Genomic DNA, 22,498 nt, shown 5'->3' on the forward strand with positions numbered 1-22,498 from the left:
TATTGTGGCACGAGACCGTTTAGTGCTTTATAGGTTAAAAGTATTTTATAGTTAATGCGGGATTTTACTGGGAGCCAATGCAGTATTGATAATATCGGTGTGATATGGTCGTATCTTCTAGTTCTAGTTAGGACTCTAGCAGCTGCATTCTGGACTAACTGGAGCTTATTTATATTCCTACTGGAACATCCAGACAGTAAGGCATTACAGTAATCTAATCTAGAGTTGACGAATGCATGAACTAGTATTTCCGCATCATGTAGTGACAATATGTTTCTTATTTTAGAAATATTTCTATATTATTCTATATTTCTATATATAAAATATATAAAACATGTCTAAAATTATTTATTCAGAACGTTTAGACAAAGTGCTGCTGCAGTCTGTGAGTCCGGCAAAACATTGTAGTCTATTTCCGTATAAACATTTCCAGTTCCAAAAATACATTCCATTTCCAAAATCCAATCCCAAATAGTTACAGGAGGCGATATGCGCTACGTTTTCTCTGCTATCCCATCCACCATTTTGTTTTTGCTGCTAGCAGGTGGTATCCCTCTAATGGAATATTAGTATTGAGTTGTACACGCAGTCATACGCTCGTCTTCTAAATGTATTTCTAATCTGTGGTGTCCTCCGTGTGGGTGGAGTTTACACACCTGTCAGTTTTAACACACACCAGAAATGTCTCTCACCTGAATCTGGAAGTGTGTATCCTCAAGCTTCCAAAGTAGAAATGAGCCAATCTTCAGCAGTGCTAATGACAAATCTATAGAGTCTCTGTGACTTCACGGTGATCGTCATGATGACCGAAAATTCTGCAATTCTGGGGGAAGTGGTGGCTTGGCGTTTAAGGCTCTGGGTTACTGATCAGAAGGTCGGGGGTTAAAGCCTCAGCACTGCCACCCTGCCACTTTTGGGCCCTTGAGTATCATGTCTGACCCCAACTTCCTGACATGAGAAGAAAAGAATTTCATTGTGCATATGTGTGTGTGACCAATAAAAGACTAAATTATATCATTATCATTATCAATTCTATTCTGCTCCCAAAAAACCCAGTAGAATGCTGTAACACTGCACTTCTAATCAGCACCAACACAACACTGCTTTCCTTTTACTCTCATTTATTTATTTGTTTGTTTGTTTGTTTGTTTGTTTGAAGTACCCAATCTTTCTTGACGGAATATAAACATCCAGGGGCGTTTCTGAACATTTGAAATTTCTTTAATTCTGCCCTGGCCAAGGCTTTCCAAGCCCCTTTCAGTTTCAGCCACTGATGGCCAGGTCCTTATTTTGGGTCTGTGGCTGTCCATCTAATTTCTCTCACCTAAAACCACGAGGGAAGTTAACACTGACGCCTGAGGCCGAGTTTGCGCTGATTAAATAATAGCTACATTTTATTTGCAAGTCAAGTTATATTGATATATTTCTTAATAAGTAAAAATCATATAACTTACTGTGCAATTATATATCTGTATTAAAGAGTTTATGATTTCTAGAAAACAAGAAGCTCTGTACATCTATTATTGTGGTGGCGTGGTCGAGCCCATTCCTCCTCCGGTTACACCCTCATAGCTGCCGCACACTCGAAGAGCTCCAGGAAGGCCATCTTTCTGAGTGTCACATGTGGAACGAGTGCAGGGGACACAGCTGGAGATGTGTTGAGCTGCAGCAGCTTCTGGAGTGCCCAAAAGCTCTCGGCCCGCTCCTGCACGAGGGCTTTGAAGCGCCGCTGCTGCTCAAGGTGCAGTTGGTGTTGAGTTTGGTGGAGGGTGGCGAGGGACTTGATGGTTTCGGCTAGTAGCGAGTTTTCCCCAGATCCCCGGTTTTGGGACCACTGTAGAACCCCAGTGTGTGAGGGTGTGGAGGAAGACTCGAGAAGCAGCCGGAATCTTAACTGATCACGTTTATTCGGGCCGCGCCTTTCAGTGCACTTTCAAAACAGCAAACATAAAACTTGTGGCTTTTGCTCCGTCATGTTCAAGTTCACACTTCTTGGCGTTTGCTTGCGTATGTGTTTGTGAGTGTGTGTATGTGTCAGTAGGTTTGGGTGTGTCTGTGTGTGTGAGTGTGTGTGAGTGTGTGTGGGTGTCTTGCACATTGTACATTGTTCATGTTCTCATCTCTAATTACAGTCAATTATAAAGGTCATTAATGAAGGTCATTTTTGCAGTTTGACTGAATGGCCAGTCTAATCTGTCATCTCAGACACAAATTCATCCCTCTGTACTTGTGCGCAGAGGACAAAACCTCCAGGATCCACCACAATAGTATGCAGTATTAACAAATAAGTCATGAACTGCCCTGTTCCAGAAAAAAAAAAATCACAAGTCATGAGCTTTTATTAAATCTTTCTAATGACAGCCAAGCTCATGGTGTCGTGTCACGGCAATCCATGAACTCCACTTCCCAGCAGACACCATGGCCTACAATCATCACTTCCCAGAATGCACCCACACAAACAAGTAAACAAACACACACACACAGCCTTTAAAAGAGACTTTCAATCACGAGAACTTTGTGAAGTATATGCTCAGTTGCCCTCTGTTCTGGACATTACCAACCCTTTGTTTGTGCCTCATCTTTGCTGGTTTGACTTTGATCCTGTTCTCTGTTTGGTGTGTTTCTGCCTAGCCTCTGATATCCTGTTAGTACATCGCCTGACCTTAGCTCCTTCCTGTTTTTGTCTGTTTGCTTTTTTGATTTGGATTGTTTGCACTGACTTTTATTTTGCTGCCTTACCTGCACTTGCATCTGTCTGAGTCTCCCAAACATGACACATGGGTTACAATTTTAACTCGATAATGTCTTTTGAAAATGAGCACACAAGTGGTGTTTCCTTGTATTGTCAAAAAAAACAAAAAACAAAACCCAGACCCTTAGAAGACATCCATCTTCACCCTTTCTTGTGAATACGGGTGGCAAATACTGGAGCACAAATCACACCTACTTGAGATTGTATTGAATTTTACAATACAAGTGATCATGGCACATACCTAGTTGTCATGTTCATAGTAAATACTGATTGTATATTAACTGTTTACTGACTCAAATAGTAAGAATATATTTCTCTTGGCTTGCATGTTCTCCTTGTAGTTCAGGGGTTTCCTCTGGGTACTCCTGTTTCCTCCAGTCTGAAGACATGCATGGTAGTCTGACTGGCATTTCCATATTCTCTGTACTGTGTTACGACCCGGTCGAGGTCGGGCCGCGACATACAATAAAATAAAAAAAAGAAACGAAAAGGGTTGGCGAGACCAAGATTGCGTTTGCTTTTTTATTCTCTAAACAGAGCACCTTTTATACATACACAGTGGTTTCAATCTTGAGAAAGCCGGCCAGGCCAAGATAATAAACAAAACTACCCTCTACCTTTACCAAAAGAAAACCAACTAACTAAACTACAAGAAAAGAAAAGAAAAATACACTGCGTTCCCTCATTCCCTAGCTAACCCAAAAACAGGAGAAAAGAAGAATCAACACAAATGGCGCCGACTTCCTACAAACCACTCTTAACCGTGCACTATTTACAGAGGTGACTATTAGTGTGTTAATTAACAAAATACTATAAATGGGTATCACATGAATCATAATGGAGCAGGGCATAAACAAAGTCAGAACAGGCATAGGGTCACACACAGGCGAAAAGCACTTCTCCCTATACACAACGCAATGGCAATGATCTGCCCTGGGATGGAGACTGACTAGGCTTAAGTACACTCCCGGAAACGTGCAGGCGACCAATCCTGTCGCACAAGGCCAGAGCAGGCGTGGACAAGACGTGATCGTACGCATGCAGTAGGCGGGGTCTAGAGGAGGGGGAGGAGACAAAATAAACCCATCCCACCACCGACATAAACACATAAATGACACATAGAGCAAACAGAAACACATTGGATAACGTAACAGTGAGGAGCGCATTTTATTTTGAGTGTAATGACTGGAAATGTTGCCTTTAATCCTTTTCCTGTCAATGATTCACATGACAGCAACATGAGTTGATTATTATCACTTTCCAGGTATATTCATGAATACGATATAACAGGAAATAGGTAGCAAATGATCCTCAATGATCAGTAAATTTCACTATTTTTTAGGTATTCTGTTGGCAGATATTTTTTTCTTTAAAAAAACAACAACAGTTTTTTCTTAAACAAAGCAAATGCAATAAACAATGTACAACTTGAAATTTACAAAAATGTCTAGAAATAGGTTTATAAATCTTATTTATTACTTACAGTATTCAATTTGTTTGATATGTTTTCTTTGTTCTCTTATAATGCACGGTGTCTTTTATACAGCTACTGTTTTTTCTGTTCTTGTATTTGCTCATGTGTAAAGCACTTTGACCACTGTTTAAAAGTTTATTAAAGTGTTTCACGTGTAATTATAAATGATTGAAGCACAGCTTTTAAAATAATTTCTTTTAAAAAGGAATGTTTTATGGATTTAGCATTTGTGCATGTCTTTTATTTAAGATAAACAAAATGCTTGATGTATTTTTATACTTATTCGATGTAAATATTATTTTTAACTGTAGTTTGATTCAATAACACAGTAATGTTTTTAAGGCAAACTTAAATATTTTTTATAAATAGTCATATTTTAAAGCTGGTATGTAATAGAGAGACATGTGTGCACTGAAGCACTTTATTTATTAAAACTGATTTATTCAGTGAAACAATTTCTTTCTATTTCTATTCACTCATGTGATGAGGTATTGGAAATAAGCTATGAGTTATGCTTATACCACTGTCTGAGAATAAATCTAAAGAGAAATAAATACAGTACATGATTTGATTATGCACAGGCATGCATCAGTTCTTTGTGGTGTGATGGGGGCGTAGAGCATCTATAAAAGTTAATATAGTGCCACAGCGATTTAAAGAACAGAGACTGATCAGATTTTACAAAGAACTAACATGAGCAGTCGTCGTAGTTCATGAGTGGTGGGTCTGAATTCTCTGCAGAATATCTGAAGTTCATCCCTAAATTTTTGTTCTCCTACTTCGTGGAGCGCCGGCAGATGCGTCATGCTGCTCCTGATGTCTTCCAATGTCCAGGGTCTGTGAACTAGCATAGGGCCTCTTTCACCAGCCACATCTAGAATTGGGGCAGTTACCACGGCGTGCACTGTCCCCTCTCTGTCCGATTTTGTTTGTCTGAAGCCCTCAGGCAGCAATGTTGTTGGTCCCTTCACTTGGGATCTCGAGTGTAACGCCACCGGTGAAGGTAGGACGGCTGGAGCATAGTTCGGTGGGGATTGGTGGCTCAGTTCTGACAGGTTCGGATAGAGTGGTGTAGGCTGGGCCGGTTCATCGTGAGCAGGTGCCTCTGAAACTGCAGGTTCCTCCCTCCTTACTGGCTGTGGGCGTCGTGGCGGGGCGGAGTCCAGGTCGGGATCGGCTTTCTGCAGTTTAGCACACTGAGAAATAGATGAGGGCCCTGCCTGACATTTTTTCTCTCTTTTATGTGCCTCGCTCTGCCCTTCAGCAAATGCCTTCCAGTCTGCCAAAAACTGCACTTCGCTCTTTGTTTTAGGGGTCTCTTTCTCTCTCTCTCTTTTGTCTCCAAATTAAATTTCTGTTGTTCTAATTGTCTGAGACTAAAACTACCTTTTTCTGGGAAAGCACATTCTTTAACCCATACATCATATTGGTTCAAACATCCTTCCCCATAATTCACACGCATAAATGTGATATCAGGACCAACATATGAGCACCCTGTACATACCATAGCATGTGTCTCAGTATGTGCTTTGCTACGTTTTTCCCATATACACATATATATACACATATATACACACACACACACACACACATATATATATATATATATATATATATATATATATAATTTTTTTTACAGCTTCTGTAACTTCGAAAGTTTTAATCAATTTAACATGCTATGAAAATCAAGTGAATATGCGTTCTCGTGCACAGACAGAAAATGTCTCTAGACATTCAATTAATCATATAACCTATAGGATCAATAGAGCAAACCTTAAGAATGTAAAAGAGTTTACCTGTGAGAACGATTCCACATACAGCAATTTGGTAGGACTTACAGTTTTCTCTTCCCTTCTTTTTTTTTTTTTTAAATAATTTCTTTTTTTATTATTATTATTATTTTTTATCTCAGTAAAATGGACTTGTGCGTTAAATTTGCCAAATGTATCATGTACCGCTGGTATGATGGAATGAGTCAATGGGGCGTGCCACTTGATAATAATCCGCCGTAAAAATACTTCTTAAAAAGTACTCTGTTTACTTATTTATTGCTCGAACCGGACTCTTTCCGTTAGCAAATATTTTTACAGTTATTATCTCTCTCTCTCTATATGTACCCGTTGGTGTATATCTTAGTTTTGAAGCTGTGATCTAATAAACACCAATATCTCTGCCGTCGCAGAGGCGAAGTTCCTCGAACTTCTTATAAGAAATCACTCCATGTAATACTTCTCTCTCGATGTAATACACGCATTTCTTCTATCGTTGACTCCCTTCCATACAGACAGCAATACACAATGACTTCATAAAATTCAAATTCTAATTCTATATTCTTGAAGAGTCCTACCAGTCAATGGTAAGGCAACATCGGTGTTTCACTCTGCACAACAAAGGGCAAATCGCCTGCGTGGCAACACGGATTTCAGGGTGAAACTTTTCTACGAGCGTCCTCCGGTTTGCTTGTTGTCCAGAAAAGCTGAAAAGACTCGCGCAGTCCAGCCAGGAGACACCAAATTGTCGTGGAAATTAGACAACACTCACAGACTCGTCCTCTGAAGGTAAAAAAAAAGGTTTATTACAGAAAGATGGTTAATACAGGATAGAATAAAGCAGGGTAGAACAATGAGAGTGCTCTGAAGCGCTTTTGCTGAACCACTACTATAGATATGAAATGTGAAGGTATATCAATATTACAAGTAGATTCATATTTTTATGTATGAATATGAAACACTGGTTAAAAGGAGTCTCCGTGACGTCACAGGCTGGCAGCAGCGCGAGCTGTGTGTGAGGCGACTCTAACGGCGCTGCCGACAATTCATTCAGCCGCATTTCTATTATTCTTTTCCTCGTCGTATTACTATTATTCGTTTATTTTTTAAAACATTTTTGTTACGGAATGAAATTACCATGCCACCTTTATTAAACCTCCACAGCTTGTGGACATCTTAATAATGTTTTCAAGCGATACCTCGGGCTCGGATTGCGGCAGCTGCGGATGAAGGTAGGTAACAAACGCTAGCCATTCTCCTTTTTTCCGTCTCTACCTGTTTTCTAGCAAGTCCCGCCTTCTTCGCTAGGATTGGTCGGTAACGAAAGGTTTCCAAGCTTCGATTGGCGTATGGTTCATATTTACAAGGACTCAACCAATGGGATGTGTCGGATCAGAATGTGGGTGGGAAAGCATCTCAAGCTAACTAATAAGTAATACAGCTTGATTTGAGCTAAATATGAATTCAAAGATGTTTCGGGAAATGTTGTAGCATTTTAACGACGAGTTTTGATCCATGAATAAACTGCACTCTAGTTTGTAATGGAAAATAAGAAAAAAAATAATGTAACTAGCAAGCTAGCAAAAAAAAAAAAAATAACACAACGTGATTGTTGGGACTCAGTGCTAATAATAAACAAACAGTGCAGTGATTTAGCTAGCCAGCTAACTAGATATTTAAATTAAACAAAACTAGCCTCCTTTTAGTTCACTCGATATGTCATTAGCATTAAATGTGCGTTGCCAAGGTTACGCTGATCTGAATGAATGCAGGTAAGTTAGCTAGCTGAAACTGGACTAGCTGTAAATGATGAGACTTTGCCCGCGCGTGTTAGTGCTAGCTAGCTGCTCTGAGTTTAGCCTGCGACGGTGTGACCTTTAATCTCTGTGTATAATATATATAAACTATAGAAAATGTTCCTAAGCGGTAGTGTTAAAGGATAATTGCTTCCTTGAGCATCTTCCCCATCAGCAGGCTTCATGCTGAGGAACAACAGCGTCTGCGGGTTTTTGTTGTTTTAATGGATTGAAGCCAACATTTCTGTGTTTATCATACAGGAGTCATATTCCCACAAGTCAGGAGTCATATTCCCACAAGTCAGGAGTCATATTCCCACAAGTCAGGAGTCATATTCCCACAGGTCAGGAGTCATATTCATACAAGTCAGGAGTCATATTCCCACAGGTCAGGAGTCATATTCATACAAGTCAGGAGTCATATTCCCACAGGTCAGGAGTCATATTCATACAAGTCAGGAGTCATATTCCCACAAGTCAGGAGTCATATTCATACAAGTCAGGAGTCATATTCCCACAAGTGAGATTTATTTCACAGATGTTCTGACATTACATTCAGTCTTTATTAAATTCAGTTCGAGTTCAGTCTTATTTCACTTCTGTTTCCCACCAGAATGTTTCAGTATCCTGGTGTAACTGTAGTTCTTTATCATTATACCACTATACCATCACTATACCATTATACCATCTTTCCTTTTTCTCTTGAATTCATTGACATTTCTCTCATCTAGGACAGAAGTAATGCTAGGAACAGAGTACACTTGGATTTCCTGATGGTCGTTGTTAGGGTCTGGGGAAGTTACGCGGCACGGGGTATTTATTTTTGGGTTTTGGGGAAATTAGCAAGAGATAGTAAATATAAAGATAATAAAGAAAAGATAGTAAAGTAAAGATAGCAAATAACAGTCAGATTTGGGTTTGGGGAAATCAGAGGTCACAGGGTATTTATTTATTTTTGTTCTTAGGCAATTAGCAGCCAGGGTTATATTTCTGTTTGGGTTTTGGGGCAATTACAGTTCACAGGTGTTTTTATAGTTGGGTTTGGGGCAAATAGCAGTCAGAGGGGTATTTTGGTTTGGGGAAATCAGAGGTCACAGGGTATATATTTTTGGGTTTTGGGGCATTTAGGAGACAGGGTGGTGTATATATTTGGGGTTGGGGAAATAAGAGATCCCGGGGTATTTATTTTTGGGTTTTGGTGCAGTTAGCAGACAGGGTGGTGTATATATTTGGGGTTGGGGAAATAAGAGATCCTGGGGTATTTATTTTTGGGTTTTGGGGCAGTTAGCAGACAGTGTGGTGTTTATCCATGTGAGTGAATTTGTGACATCACAGACTGAAGGCTCCTAGCTGTCTGTGCACTTGACCTTTTAAGGAGTTTTGTGGGCGTCGCCACATGCAAATGACCTTGCTCTACTGGTCACTTTACTGGTCACTTTACTGGTGACTAAGATACGTAAGCGAGTGTGAAGAAAATCAGCCTTTCTGAAATGTTTGTAAATCCAGTGTAAAATTTTTTTTACAAAAAAGATAGCGCCTTTGTGTCGATGCTTAATTAACAACATTGCAGATAAAATATATCGGAAATTTGAACGATTGTTAGTTCTAGCGTGTAGAGATTATTATCCCAACGTTGCTCAGTGATCTGTTTTGAGCCACAGCCGTAGCTAACGTTTTATTCTCACTTGCGTCATGCTTTACGACTAATCGTCAGTGGACATGTCTCTCCATTAGGCTTTAGCAGCTCTGTGCCCTGCATCAGTCTTGGGACTAAAAATCAGGGCAGTGTCCTTAAAGAGGTCTTTCTTTTTGCTTCTCAGAAGGGATGAAGTATTAATAGGTCCGTCATCTGGCAAAGTAAAGTTTCATTAAACCTTCTTCGAAGAGCACAATCCTGTATATCTCCAGAAATAACCAGAACTCTTCTTTAACACCCCATGTGTGTATTGATTCCTGTGCATTCCAGCGAGAAGCCTGTGTCACTGATGCCAGATGCTGATCACCTATGGCTGTGCTCAGTCCGTGCGTGAGCACTTTGATGAGTGCGGCAGGAGAGCAGGCCGACATACTGTCGGTGGGGAACATGGTCCGGGACCGCTGGAGGGTGGTGAGTAACGCCTACAGACGTCCTCCAAAAATAAATAAATAAATAATAGAGATGCACCGGTAATAAATTTCTCAGCCGATACCGATAACTGATTATTCAGAATGATAGCGGCCGATACCGATAGTTCTGCCTTTTATACCTTCTTATAAATGAATAATAATTAATTGAAAAGAATTCTGAAAGAAATGCAAATAAAAACTTTATTCTCTCCATTTCAACTAGTAGTTTCACAGTAGCTGGTCTCATACACAGAAAACACATCAAAAAACACAGTCTTCCTTTAATCTTCAGAATTTAGTTATTGTGTTAATGTTGGAGTTACTCTAATTAACATTAAGACATGAACTAAATTCTGAAGATTAAAGTAAGACTTCTTAACTTATTGAATGTTATTAATTCATATTAACATTGACTGAATGGTAAAAAACCACCTGTTAGTCTCACATTCACTCACCACAAACACAAGCATTTCTACTTCATCACTGACATCAAACTGCTAATATATAATATCAACTTTTTTATGTATTAACATTCACTGGATATGAAATATACTACTCTACAAGTATATGTTTCTGTGCAATATATACTTTTTTTTGTCAATTCATCTTCAACTTAAATTATTCAACTGTGTACTGCCGCTTTAATTCAGGGCGAGGGGGGGGCGGGGGGGATTGGCTCGATGCCAAAACTTCAGCGTCGTAAAATTTACTTCCGGTGTAAAATTATATCAGTGCAGAGATTACAGAGATTACAAACTGCGGTTTTGTCATCATTCCACACAACAGATTCCTCTTTGCACACAGCATTAAATCGATGTGTTTTCCCGCCGTCTTTTAATCGACAGGATATAATCGGCCCTGATCATCGGATGTTTTTAAACTATCAGCCGATACCGGGAAAAATAGCCTTTATCGGCCGATACAGGTGCATCTCTTTTGTATTTATATATATATATATATATATATAGGTTTGGAGACCATCAATGTTTCTCATGATGTTAAAAAATTTTTGATCTGAAGGTGTGTGATTAAACGTGTGAAATCGGTGTCATAGACAAAAATGTAATCGTGTCGACATATTCATTTCTTTCATTAGACAGCTAACATTTTATTTACAAAAAAATCTTTATTTAAACGGACGACTGGGAGAGAAATATTCCGAAAAGCAGCCTATAAGAATCCAGCGTCGGTGTGAACTCCTTTAATACTGTTTAAAAATCATCTCGGGGAAATTCCATGCCATTTTCATTTGTTTTTTTATTTTTATATATGTTAAATCATAAATCAAAAGTAAAATTTCTGTTCTATTCAGTGTAAAATAAATAAATATTGAATGCCATGCAGTTCTGTAAGTTTCAACTTAAATCAAATTTTAATTTCTTTTAAGTAATTTTATTATTATTTTTTATTTATTAAAGGTGGAAGGGTACCAATATTTTTGGCCAGGTCTGTAGGCTGTATATTGCACCCAGCTCACTGCAGGTGTACAAAAGCTGCACCGTCATCAGAGTTCGGAGACCCCGACGCTGCCAAATAGCTGTTTATTTATGATCTGGTGGCTCTGTACGGATCTTATTGAATTAAATGACGCATACCCATATAAACCACGCTGCTTTTTCAGCTAAAGCAGAGGTCGGACCAAAACGCGAATACATTTCAGACCAAACCCGATCACGCCAATTCCCTGAGCGAGAAAGGACGTGGGATGTGAAAGACGTACTTGTGGTTATTTTCGCTTTGCACAGACTTTAGGTGAACCTTGACCTGTGAATTCGCACACCCTTGGCGAGGAAACCGCTACAACCCTTTTTTTAATAAAGACGAACTCTTACCTGCACATCTTCTCACACAGATTAAGAAGATCGGTGGCGGAGGCTTTGGGGAGATCTATGAAGTCCTGGACCAGCTGAACCATTGTAACGTGGCTCTTAAAGTGGAGTCGGCTCAGCAACCCAAACAGGTCTTAAAGATGGAGGTGGCCGTTCTCAAGAGGCTCCAGGGTAAGAGCGCCAGTCTGAAGTCCACGTGATGCTTATGACTGAACTATACATGTTGCTTCATCTACATCCCCATGATCTATATGGCCAACATAATGAAGAAAGTGATGAACAGAAACCGTTTCTGTGATAGATCAGTTCAAAATGAACTTTGCTGCTCACCAGCCTTATAAAGTCTGTGTTCTCAAATTTAGTAGCCAATGTGTACAATCATTTACCAGGAGCAGCTTTGGGTTAAGTACCTGACTCCAGGACACAATAGTGGATGAAAAGAGACGCCTTTAGTTTCTGTAGCGTCTTCGTATCAGAGTTTCCACTAAAAATGTTGGTGTCTGGCAAACATTCATTCATATGATGGAATGAATCAGAAAGGTCATGAAGACTGTGATAAACTACGTTGTCCGATGTTTGTACACAGGTAAGGACCATGTCTGCCGCTTCGTCGGTTGTGGGCGTAACGATCGATTCAACTACGTGGTGATGGAGCTTCAGGTATGTTACATTTTGAAATTTTCACAGTACGGCAACCTAGTCTGAAAATATCACGGTATTAATTGACCATTTAACGGATCCGTGAGTGTTCAGAGCTGCTTAGCCAAAAATAGAAAGTTGTTTGGGTTCAGTTCTGGTGAGCAATGCCCTGTGCTTCTGTACGTTCGATAGCTGTTGCGTACGGTAAGCTTAGGGACATGTTCAGAGCTGAGTAAACCCGGTCAAAGGGTTTTCAGTAAGGAACAGTCGTATCCCTGCACGGAGGTCACGACCTCGGAGGCGAGTCCAGAGGGAACGGGTCGAGAAATATTTTAGGAGCCGCTGCAGGACACAAAGACGAGAACGACCGGAGTAAGGGACTTGAAATAGATTGTAACAGACGGAAATGCACTTTGATCAGTATTTTGAAGACGTGAGCAGTGAGGTAACCATGACACCGTGACTAACTGTGTCAGTGTAACAGTGCTAAGTATGATGTAAAGTCACTGAAGAGAAAACGGACCCGGTTGTTTGTAGGAGTTGATAACCGGCTGGTTACGTGACTGATATGTGATGTGCGCAGGGAAGGAACTTGGCCGACCTCCGGCGCACTATGAGCCACGGTATGTTCTCGGTGTCCACCACGCTCAGGCTCGGCCGACAGATTCTGGAGGCTATCGAGAGCATCCACTCGGTGGGCTTCCTGCACAGAGACATCAAACCGGTGAGCGATGACAGCAGGCTTCAAATGCCAGCTTCATTTCACTATAACCCGCAGACAAGTTTTTAATCCTGCACAGTGCCGACTTTTAATATCATAAACATACAGTAATAAGATTTACTGAAAATAGTGCTGAAGTGATGTAAACTCCGAGATTGTATTGTGCTGAAATTGCTCAGGGCCTCACAGTGCTAGAATGCAGTAATAGTACAGCGTGCCGTCTCACGCCTTGTGGTTTACTAAATCTTCTGAGCTTTTCTTTTTCTTTTTTTTTTTAGTCCAACTTTGCCATGGGTCGACTGACGAGTACATGCCGAACCTGCTACATGCTCGACTTCGGTTTGGCGCGCCAGTTTACAAACTCCTGCCAAGAAGTCCGTCCGGTACGTGATTTTTATTTCGAACCTACAATATGTTTATCACCTTTCATACCTCAGCGCTGTGGTATTCATTCTCAATTCTGATTGGCCAGAAGCATTTCTATAAGACAGCAGTGCAGCTACAAATCACAGGTTTAATCTTATACGTAATCGTTTCTATAGTAACGGCTCACGTCTTAAAGAGGGGTAAGGCAGATCCTCTACGTAATCTACACAAAGATGAATAAAAAACAGTTAAAAAAGGGTGCTTTTTTAATTTTAACGAAAACAAAACGTATAACCGTTGACGTGGTGACGTTTTCTGTAAGGAGACGTTTGTTTAATATTTATGGAAGGAGTCTCCAGTGTCAGCGCGTCGTAACAGTGTTTTCAGAACTTTGCACTTGTCTATTAACATGACAAGCTGATTTATTTATTTATTTTTGTCTTAATAACTTAAAGCGACATTAATAAATAAAAATATTGGCTTCGTTGGCAAGTTGCCATGAAGTAAGAGGAATAAAACTCTTCAGGACATGCTGCTATGGGAAAATAATCACCTTCAGGATGGTAACAGTAATTCCGCTTCTTTGCACCATCCGGTCACTGATTATTTTCCTATACCAGCACACCACGGAGTGTTTTATTACTTACATAAAACACGTGCAGTAGCATTAAATATATACATAACTAATATCTTGTATGTATTCTTATATATCTCGTATATTTTTTTGTCTGTCCTAATCATTTAAAGCCTCGTCCAGTGGCAGGATTCAGGGGAACTGTTCGCTATGCCTCGATCAACGCTCACAAGAACAAGGTACGTCATTTCCAGCTTTTTACTCATCCATACACAGGTTTTGATATTCATACAAGTCATTTGAACCTTTCAGTACACAATTAATTGAATAGCACAGTCAGATTAATTTTCAATTTATGTAAACTTTTTTCTTTTTTTTTCTTTTTTTTTTTTTTTTAATAAAGCCATTGCTGTACATTTTATGAGTGGTTAGTTGTGAGATGGCTTTAAATAATGTACCAAGTCACTCCTGCTGCAGGCATGAGTCATTCCCTCACTGAAAACGCACGTTCTGTCTTACTTCTTGGTGCAGGAAATGGGTCGGCATGATGACCTGTGGTCTCTCTTTTACATGCTAGTGGAGTTCATGGTGGGCCAGCTTCCCTGGAGAAAAGTCAAGGACAAAGTACGTGACGTTTCATCGACACGCGTTTGAGCGCGTAAATCGGACTTCGATGCGAAATGGGTCTGGGGTTAAAGACTAAATGTAAAAACAAAACGTCCAAATGCAAATTGGATCCTCTTTAAAATGTGCCGGAGAGAATAATTTGATGATAATTAGATTCGGTGTTAACCTTTAATGCAGACTGCGGAATGTTTCATGGTAGAACCTGTCAAAATGGATTTTAAAAAAAACATCTGTAAAATGAGCTGCCTTGGATTATTTCTTTTGTAATTAGTTTGTTGTACATCGATCAGCCGTAACATTAAAACCACTGACAGGTGAAGTGAATAACTTCGATTATCTCGTTACAGCGGGGGTATATTTATTAGGCAGCAAGTTAGTTCTCGAAGCTGATGTGTTGGAAGCAGGAAAACTGGGCAAGAGTAATTATATAAATAAATAATAAACCAATAATTATCTGTAATATACAGTAAATAAAGCCCAATAATTATGGGTGCGACAGATCACGAAGCGCACGGTTCTGATCGTCATGGATTGGGTAGGGTGGGGTGTAAACAAAAATAACTTTTGCTGTCCATTTATTATTTAAAGAACCTTCTTTGTTCTTGTTCAGGAGCAAGTAGGGAACCTGAAGGAGACCTACGACCATCGCCTCATGCTTAAACACCTCCCTGTAGAGTTTAGCGTTTTTCTCGACCACATCTCAGGCCTCGACTACTACACCAAACCTGACTATCAGGTACTTTACCAGATGTCTGTGTGGTGTATAACTGAGGTGTTACGTGCTTCAGCGAGTGTATTAATAGACGTTACCGCGTTGTGTTCCAGCTCCTGACGTCGGTGTTTGAGAACAGCATGAAGACGTATAACGTTATGGAGAACGACCCGTATGACTGGGAGAGGAGCGACTCGGAGGGCTCCCTTACAGTCTCAGCTCTAGCGACCACGGGCCAGCAGCTGACTCGTCTCACACCAGCGTACTTGGGGTATGTGTAGAACAAGGCACCGTTAGGATAGCAACATGCCTCCTGCCCCATAAAGAAGCTCCAACCCCCGTTTTAATGGTACGCTCTGGAATGTCGTATAACTGATTAAATGTTCACACAGCATGGCCAACGCATCTGCGATACCGGGCGACATGCAGCGTGAGAACACGGAGGACGTCCTTCAGGGCGAGCGGCTCAGCGAAGCAGACAATTGCTCGCCGATCCCGGCTCAGCACGCTCAGGGAGCTGACGTATGGGAGGAGATGGAACGTAGCAGAGAACGCAACCGCAATCACATCCAACCACAGATTAGAAAGGTACTGAGAAGGAAAACGGATGGGTTTAAGGAACGGAAAGGAAAATGAATGCGTTAGAAGTATACAGAGGAGCTTGTCGTATATGACGCTTTTGTAAAGAATAGTCTGACCGTTTGTACACCAGGTGGCCAGCGAAGATGAGAGGAGTAAAGAGGGCAATCAGAGCCCCAACAGCGGCTCTGCGCAGGGCTCTCCGAGGCGGGTGCACTCCGAGACCTTACTCATCGACCGCATGGCGCCGCTCCTGAGGAGGATGCGTCACAGCCACAGCATGGGCTTGGACAAGAGACTGACTCCTGAACCCAAACCTACCATTGAACGCTTCCTGGAAGCCTAGTCAGTACCACAGCAGCACACAGTTACATTAACAAATTTACATTTGAACATTTTGTTAGTTCGGAAAAACAATTAAAAATGCTAGGCATTCAGCTAGGACAAAAGTAATGGCGCCCTATCACAGAAGGAAGCATTAGTCACACACTGTGTTAGCTGAAACGTTTGTAAATCTGGTGGGAGATTTTAGTTTGGTCTGGCCTACGAAAACTCTTACGGATCGATAAACGAGGCTCGTTGATCGTAAATAGTTTTTTTTTCTCTCCTCCAAGTTGAGTGTCATGTGAGATTGATGCCTTTCCTCATATTCCCTCCTTCATCTTGTTTCCAGCTTAGGAAAGCAGCGACCAGTCCTACCTCAGGAGAGGATCGGGTGTCGTCCCGAGCAGGGCTCTCTGGAGGATGAAGAGGGGGCAGCCAGCAGTGGCTATGTAGCAGTGAACCTCAGCCCGGTCCCGCAGGAGGGCGACTCTCAGGAGTGGGTGCTGGTGGAGCTGGAAGGTGGAAGCGGATCAGCGTGCTCTAAGCCCGAGGAGGAGGAGCGCTCCACCAGTCCCCTGGCTCTGCCTCGCACCTGGTCCGACCCTCTGCCCCAGCGAGCCAGCACCCTCAGCGGCTCCGGAGAACTCCATACTGCCCTCTGTCACACCGGCCCTCCGTTTACCCACCTTCCTGGATTGCCAGGTCTGACAGGGTTTTCTGGCATCACAGGGCTGAGGAGGCTGCCTACTATACAGCCAGCATCGATGGCTCACATTAATAGAAGTCAGTTAGAGCAGGTTAGTGCTCAAAACGTGTTGGGTCTCTGTGTAAAAACGACAAATTTTTAAATCTGTTTTCTTAAAACTTGCATTTTTTTTTTTTAAAGTTTCTTAAACTTGCTCCTTATGTAATTATTATATGTGCTTAAAGCAGAGGTGTCAGAGGATGTATGTTCGAGATAATTGGCCAGAATTAGCCACAGCTATGTTTTTTTTTTTTTTTTTTTTTAAGTCAGTTGGTCACTAAAGAGGAATCTGTTTTCTATGCATACTATCCATCTTGTCTGTAGTTATCCAGCACTTTACCACAATCCATCCATCTTCAGCAAAAGGGTGAAAGCGATCCGGTTCAGGACTCTCCGACACTCGCTGCTGAAGACGACCCCAGTCAACCTCCGGGGAATTCACCACCCAAAACCTCCTCGCGGCCTCCTGCCCCAGTGAACGAGCAGCTGAGCTCCGTCAAACCGACCGAGAAAGACGTGGAGAGTGACTCGGGTTGTCCCGACGTCGGTCCTTCTACGACTCCGAACCAGGGCGAGACCACTGGGGACACGGTCGATGCAGGCCCCGTCTCCCCTGTCCCGGCTTCTCCTCGGGAATTGTCCCCGCGGGCCAGCCGTATTCCTGTCCGTGACCCAGACTCCCCCACCAGGAAGAATTTTGCCCCGCTCTCACCATCCCTCTCTTTATCCTGCGAGCACTTCCCGTCAGCCCTGCTTCGTGACAAGTTCTCCTTCCCCTCCGAGCGAGGTTCTCGTGCATCCGACTTCCAGGGAGATGACCTGCTCTCGCTCTCCTCCTCCTCAAGCCCGCTGTCCAGCAGGAGCAAGATCCCAAGGCCCATAAGTCCAACACTAGTTCCAGACCAGTTCTCTGCTCGCTTCATGCCACGCCCACCTCCAGGAAAACCTCCTCTCCGCCCAGGGGGAGAAAACAGGTTAGAAAATGCAGTCGGTAATATACTGTTTAAATTATACTTGACTTATGTAGAGTTTTTATATATATATATAAATATACATTATGTAGAGAAAATAAAGTACAGCAGATTTAAATGTGACAAATACAAGACTACAGTACTAGTAGGCGAGATTACATCATTTGTATTACATCATTGTTTGCATGTTGTTTCTGTTTATGCCGCAGTGCTGTTGAATTCTCGATTCTGATTGGTTTAGGAGGTTTTGATAAATCTTCTATAACGGCATGGCTCGGAAAGTAGTTCCGACTGCAAGGTTAATCTCGTTCTAATATGCTATCGTTTCTATAGTAACGGTTTTAATGCTGAAAAAATTGCTGTGGTATAATAGGAATAAAACACTCCAGTTATAGGAAAGTAATCAACAGTTAGACTAAAATATATTAAAATCGTTTTATATACATGTATTTGGTCCTAGGCGCAGACGTTACCGTATCCGGGCCAGCAGCACTAGTGATACGGATCTCCTTGACAACCTCACCCAGCTGATGCAAGAGCGAGGAGGCGTGGCTGTATCCCGCTACCAACGTACCGCTTCCTCCATACAGCGCTCGTTAAGCTCGTCCCCTTCTCGCTTCGAGGGATGTCACAGCCAAGCCCCGCTCACCCTTTTAGGCTCCCCGCCGCCTCGGATGTGCGATGTACGAGTCAAACGTAGCGCCGGTTATGGCGCTGGAGGAAGAGCAGGAAGCCCTGAGAGCAAAACCACTACCAAGGTGAACAAATAAAAGATTAAAGGTGAAGAAGTGACTGTTCTGGTGGACCACTGATTACTTTATGATGATTCATGGATTTGAAAGGATTCATTTGGTTACAAGCAGCTTTTAAAGTGGTAATAATGAGGGTGTGGGCAGGGGCGTAACCTGGCCTGGGCATTCGGGGCTGTATCCACGAAGATTTTTTTTTTTTCTTTATCCCTGAATAATTCTCCACTTGGAGCGGTTTGTCACTACGTAACTGAACGTCAGTAAAAGAAGACGTCCTGAAGACGTTTATATCTTCAGTGAACGGAGGCGAGACCAATCAGACAGGGTTTACAGGAAAATACGTGGAAATACTCGCGTCCTATTGGCTGACGGGTCTCAATTCTGCCACACGCTAGCTCACACAGTCAGACCACGATTTTTAAAAATATCGATTTATTTATTTATTTAAACCAGTAAAGGAGTTTAAACTGAAACACTAACGTCCTCTGATGCTGAGCAGGAAAACGAGTGTAAACGTCTGTATGAGATCCAGTTTACGTGAACATGATACGAGCAGAGCATAAGGAAAGATAATGTTCTCTACATGGCTCTGTAGCAGCTAAACCCGTACAGTGATCGCTTAGCTGCGCCTCGCCTTGGCTAGCGACTCCAAACTAGCCTAGTTAGAAAAATTTTATATTTTATCGCTCTGGTCGTCCTACAAACAGCAACAACACCCGAGGTTTTATGATAAATCCAACTTTTTTCCGATCATGTCATACATTGACAGCAGACTGACCTCAGCGTCCATAAAACAAAACTCTAGGCTACTAGCCGAGCGTGAAAAAATGCATGGAGACAGTCTATTTAGAAAAACGTTTTTAAACTCTTTTTTTTTATTTATTTTTTTTAATTGTGAAGAATCTAGGCTCAGCCCCGGATGATTAACAGTCCAGCTAACGCCCCTGAGTGTGTGTGTGTGTGTGGGGGGGAGGGGGGGACAAAGTCTAATATAGACTTTGTCTATTTCAGTAAAGTGAAGTGGGGAACGAAAAAAATTCAAATGGGAAAACAAAAAAATTGAAGCCAACAGTGTTGGTTGAGATTACTTGAAAGCATTGTATATAAGCCATTTTGTCATACCTCCGACATTCCCATACCGCGCTCCATTTCTCCATAATCCATATTGCTCATTAATTCATTGGTGTGTTTGTTCCATTTAAATCTTCCATGTGTCGTGTACCCTCCTGTGGAAACGTCCAAGCACGCCAAGGATTTTTTTACAAACTCCCGAGACTCCGTCATCGTCATAAAGCCTTCTCGCCGTGCATCACGATCAACCTAGCGTACGGTCAGTTCACGGCTCGCTCCTGCATCTCGCCGCCATTTTTACGTGGATTAAATTAGACCGGGCAAAAACGACATGTTTGGTGTCTGAAGTTTGCTTCTTTCATTGTGCGCTGGAGCAACAAGTCTAAATGACGTCTATAGCTACCAGTTTAGCATTGTGCAGTAGCATCTCTATTAGTAGCTAATTCATCACACACTCGTCTCGGCAAGGTCACACCAGAGAATATGCAAATAACATATTTATCATCACGTGATTTAATATATTGTATGACGTTATATTATTATATAATAATCTCACGATGCAAGCTTTGGGTCACGCCTCCGGCCCAGTAGGAGTGACGCCAAACGATCAAAACTGTATACCGAGGAGATTTTTAGCTCTGATCTCTTGCAGTGTCAGAATTTTGACACAAAACACACTAGCTAGTCAGCGCTTTCTCCCAGACACGTGAAGCCACGGCATCTTTTCGAAACCCGTGCCGTTCACGCCACGTGAAAGGAGAAAAGCGCGATCAACCGATCCGCCCTGTTCCGCATACACAAGCTCGCAAGGCGCCCGGGAATCGCCGCGATCGATAGGACACGCGTGTGCGCACGCCCGATTTGACTCTCTCGCGATCTTCCGGCGATCTTCCAGCTTTCAGATTCCTACAGCTCCGCAACACACATCGTGCAAATGAGCGCGTATGACACAATGCTCACGAGTAAACCTTGCTTAGATAGTTTTTTGCTAATCACGGAAACCTACCTGTAAAATACCGAAATGAGATCAAATAAAAAACAGACTATGGTATAGCTGGAATATTATATTTAACACGTAGCTATGACTAGCGAAGACGTGCATCAGTCCTACGTTTTCACAGGAGCGTATTATATTACAGACCGTACACTACACGGATCATGTGCCAATATATTTCTATCACTTTTATTTTTATGGAATCGCTTGTTTACTTTTATGTTATTTTGCTCGAACCTGTGTCAGACATGTATTTGAAATCTGGCCTTTTTTTAGTTTATTTTTTAAAATCCAAAACAGTGGAATAAACATATCGTGTTTGTTTAAAAAAACAACAACAACAACAGTATTTGCATACACATTTACACGAACTTGCTTCACATGGATTCTGCATCTGTGTTATATTTTTACTTTTTTATTTTATTTTTTATTTGTCTTTTCGCTCTACCCATGTATCAGTGAGCGATTTGCTCATTCATGCTGTGTGTTTGTGTATGTGTGTATATATATATATATATATATATATATATATACACACTCACAAAAAGAAACATTGTATGTATAGTCACGTATGTTACAAGCAAGCATGTGTATATACTGTATGTATTTCAGGGAATGTACTTACTGTAAACTACATTATCTATCATAGAATGTATTTATTTATTTATTTATTAATTAGACGTGTTAAGATGACAATGTAGCCCAGCTGTTCGTTACTGAGCGTCTTTATCTCTTCAGCGCTTTTCAGAACGTTCAAAAAAAAAAAACAACCACCACCACCATTATCGAATGGCAGATTAGCACTGTGGACAGAGTTTGTCATTTGAACAAATCGCTGTAGTTCTCTGACAATATCATGAGCAAATCGCAAATCAGCACGATGTCAATTTAATCATTCCGGGGGGGGGAGTAATATCTGTACATTATTAATGCTTCAACGATGTGTCTTGCATTATTATTATTATTATTATTATTTTATTTTTTTTGTACTGGATGAGTCTGGAAGGTAAACGGGCGCTGCAGAGATGCATGTCAGGTGGCTGTAATTAATTAAGGACATCAAATCAGGATTATAAAAAAAAAAACTCAACCGAACTTGTTAACGTTAGCGTCGCGTGTTCATCCCGCTGTAGCCGTGTGTACGACGGAGTTAGGCTAGTGCTTTTGTTCTTCACCTCTGAAAGAAAGTATCTATTTACTTGACATAACATCAGTAGAGCCCCTGATATAGTATAACACGGCCTATTACTTAAGCAATGTACAGAATTTGAAGTGTATATAGATATAAATACGTTCAAAGGGGGAAAGAAAGCTTCATGCTTCATGTAACGTATTTTGCTAACAAACATCATTCAGTTACGAAGAAAAGTCACTACATTGGAATGTACATGTATTCATATAAACATAATAAATACTGACGTGCAAAAGATATCGCTCCTCCATGGTGCTCTGATTTCAATAAACGTTTGTCACTTCTTTTTCTTCTTTTTTTTATTTTTAAAAAAGTCATCCCAATCTTTCGGGTGAACTCGTTTAATTTCTTCCCCGTTTCTTAAACATGTGACGGTTATTGCATCATAGAATTTGAGAGCCAATCAGACAGCAGTATGCAAATGAAGGTAAGGAAAACGTTGGGTGGGGTAGGAGGTGGGTTTCTAATTTGCATATTCATAGCATCTGGGTCGATTTATTTATTAAAA

The 22,498-nt window shown here is 41.3% G+C and overlaps 1 protein-coding gene across 8 annotated transcripts; it reads left to right on the forward strand.

Moving 5' to 3' along the window:
• The first annotated feature begins 6,642 nt into the window (after positions 1-6,642).
• On the forward strand, positions 6,643-22,227 carry ttbk2b (tau tubulin kinase 2b). 8 transcript variants are annotated; one of them, XM_053614208.1, is made up of 18 exons: positions 8,174-8,311; positions 8,523-8,604; positions 9,526-9,631; positions 9,758-9,898; positions 11,750-11,897; positions 12,313-12,386; positions 12,949-13,089; positions 13,365-13,469; positions 14,200-14,265; positions 14,558-14,650; positions 15,264-15,389; positions 15,479-15,636; positions 15,758-15,953; positions 16,078-16,289; positions 16,618-17,065; positions 17,338-17,987; positions 18,445-18,742; positions 19,977-22,227. In XM_053614208.1, exons 4-18 carry the CDS (start codon positions 9,797-9,799, stop codon positions 20,055-20,057), a joined length of 2,898 nt encoding a protein of 965 aa, XP_053470183.1. In that variant the 5' UTR covers positions 8,174-8,311; positions 8,523-8,604; positions 9,526-9,631; positions 9,758-9,796; the 3' UTR covers positions 20,058-22,227. The 8 variants fall into 8 exon arrangements, with proteins under 8 accessions (XP_053470182.1, XP_053470189.1, XP_053470190.1 ...); XM_053614210.1 differs by lacking the exons at positions 8,174-8,311; positions 8,523-8,604; positions 9,526-9,631 and adding exons at positions 6,647-6,784; positions 7,160-7,227; XM_053614211.1 differs by lacking the exons at positions 8,174-8,311; positions 8,523-8,604 and adding an exon at positions 6,666-6,784.
• Positions 22,228-22,498: the final 271 nt, after the last annotated feature.

This window comes from Ictalurus furcatus, chromosome 25 (genome assembly GCF_023375685.1).
Source record: "Ictalurus furcatus strain D&B chromosome 25, Billie_1.0, whole genome shotgun sequence".
In the NCBI taxonomy this organism is placed as follows: domain Eukaryota; kingdom Metazoa; phylum Chordata; class Actinopteri; order Siluriformes; family Ictaluridae; genus Ictalurus; species Ictalurus furcatus.

Bases quoted from the DNA above. Each gene is read 5' to 3' on its own strand.
- ttbk2b (XM_053614207.1), top strand. From the start codon at position 9,797: ATGGCTGTGCTCAGTCCGTGCGTGAGCACTTTGATGAGTGCGGCAGGA. The intron at 14,266-14,557 runs GTACGTCATTTC...TTCTTGGTGCAG, and splicing joins TCAACGCTCACAAGAACAAG to GAAATGGGTCGGCATGATGA. The intron at 16,290-16,617 runs GTCAGTACCACA...TCTTGTTTCCAG, and splicing joins GAACGCTTCCTGGAAGCCTA to CTTAGGAAAGCAGCGACCAG.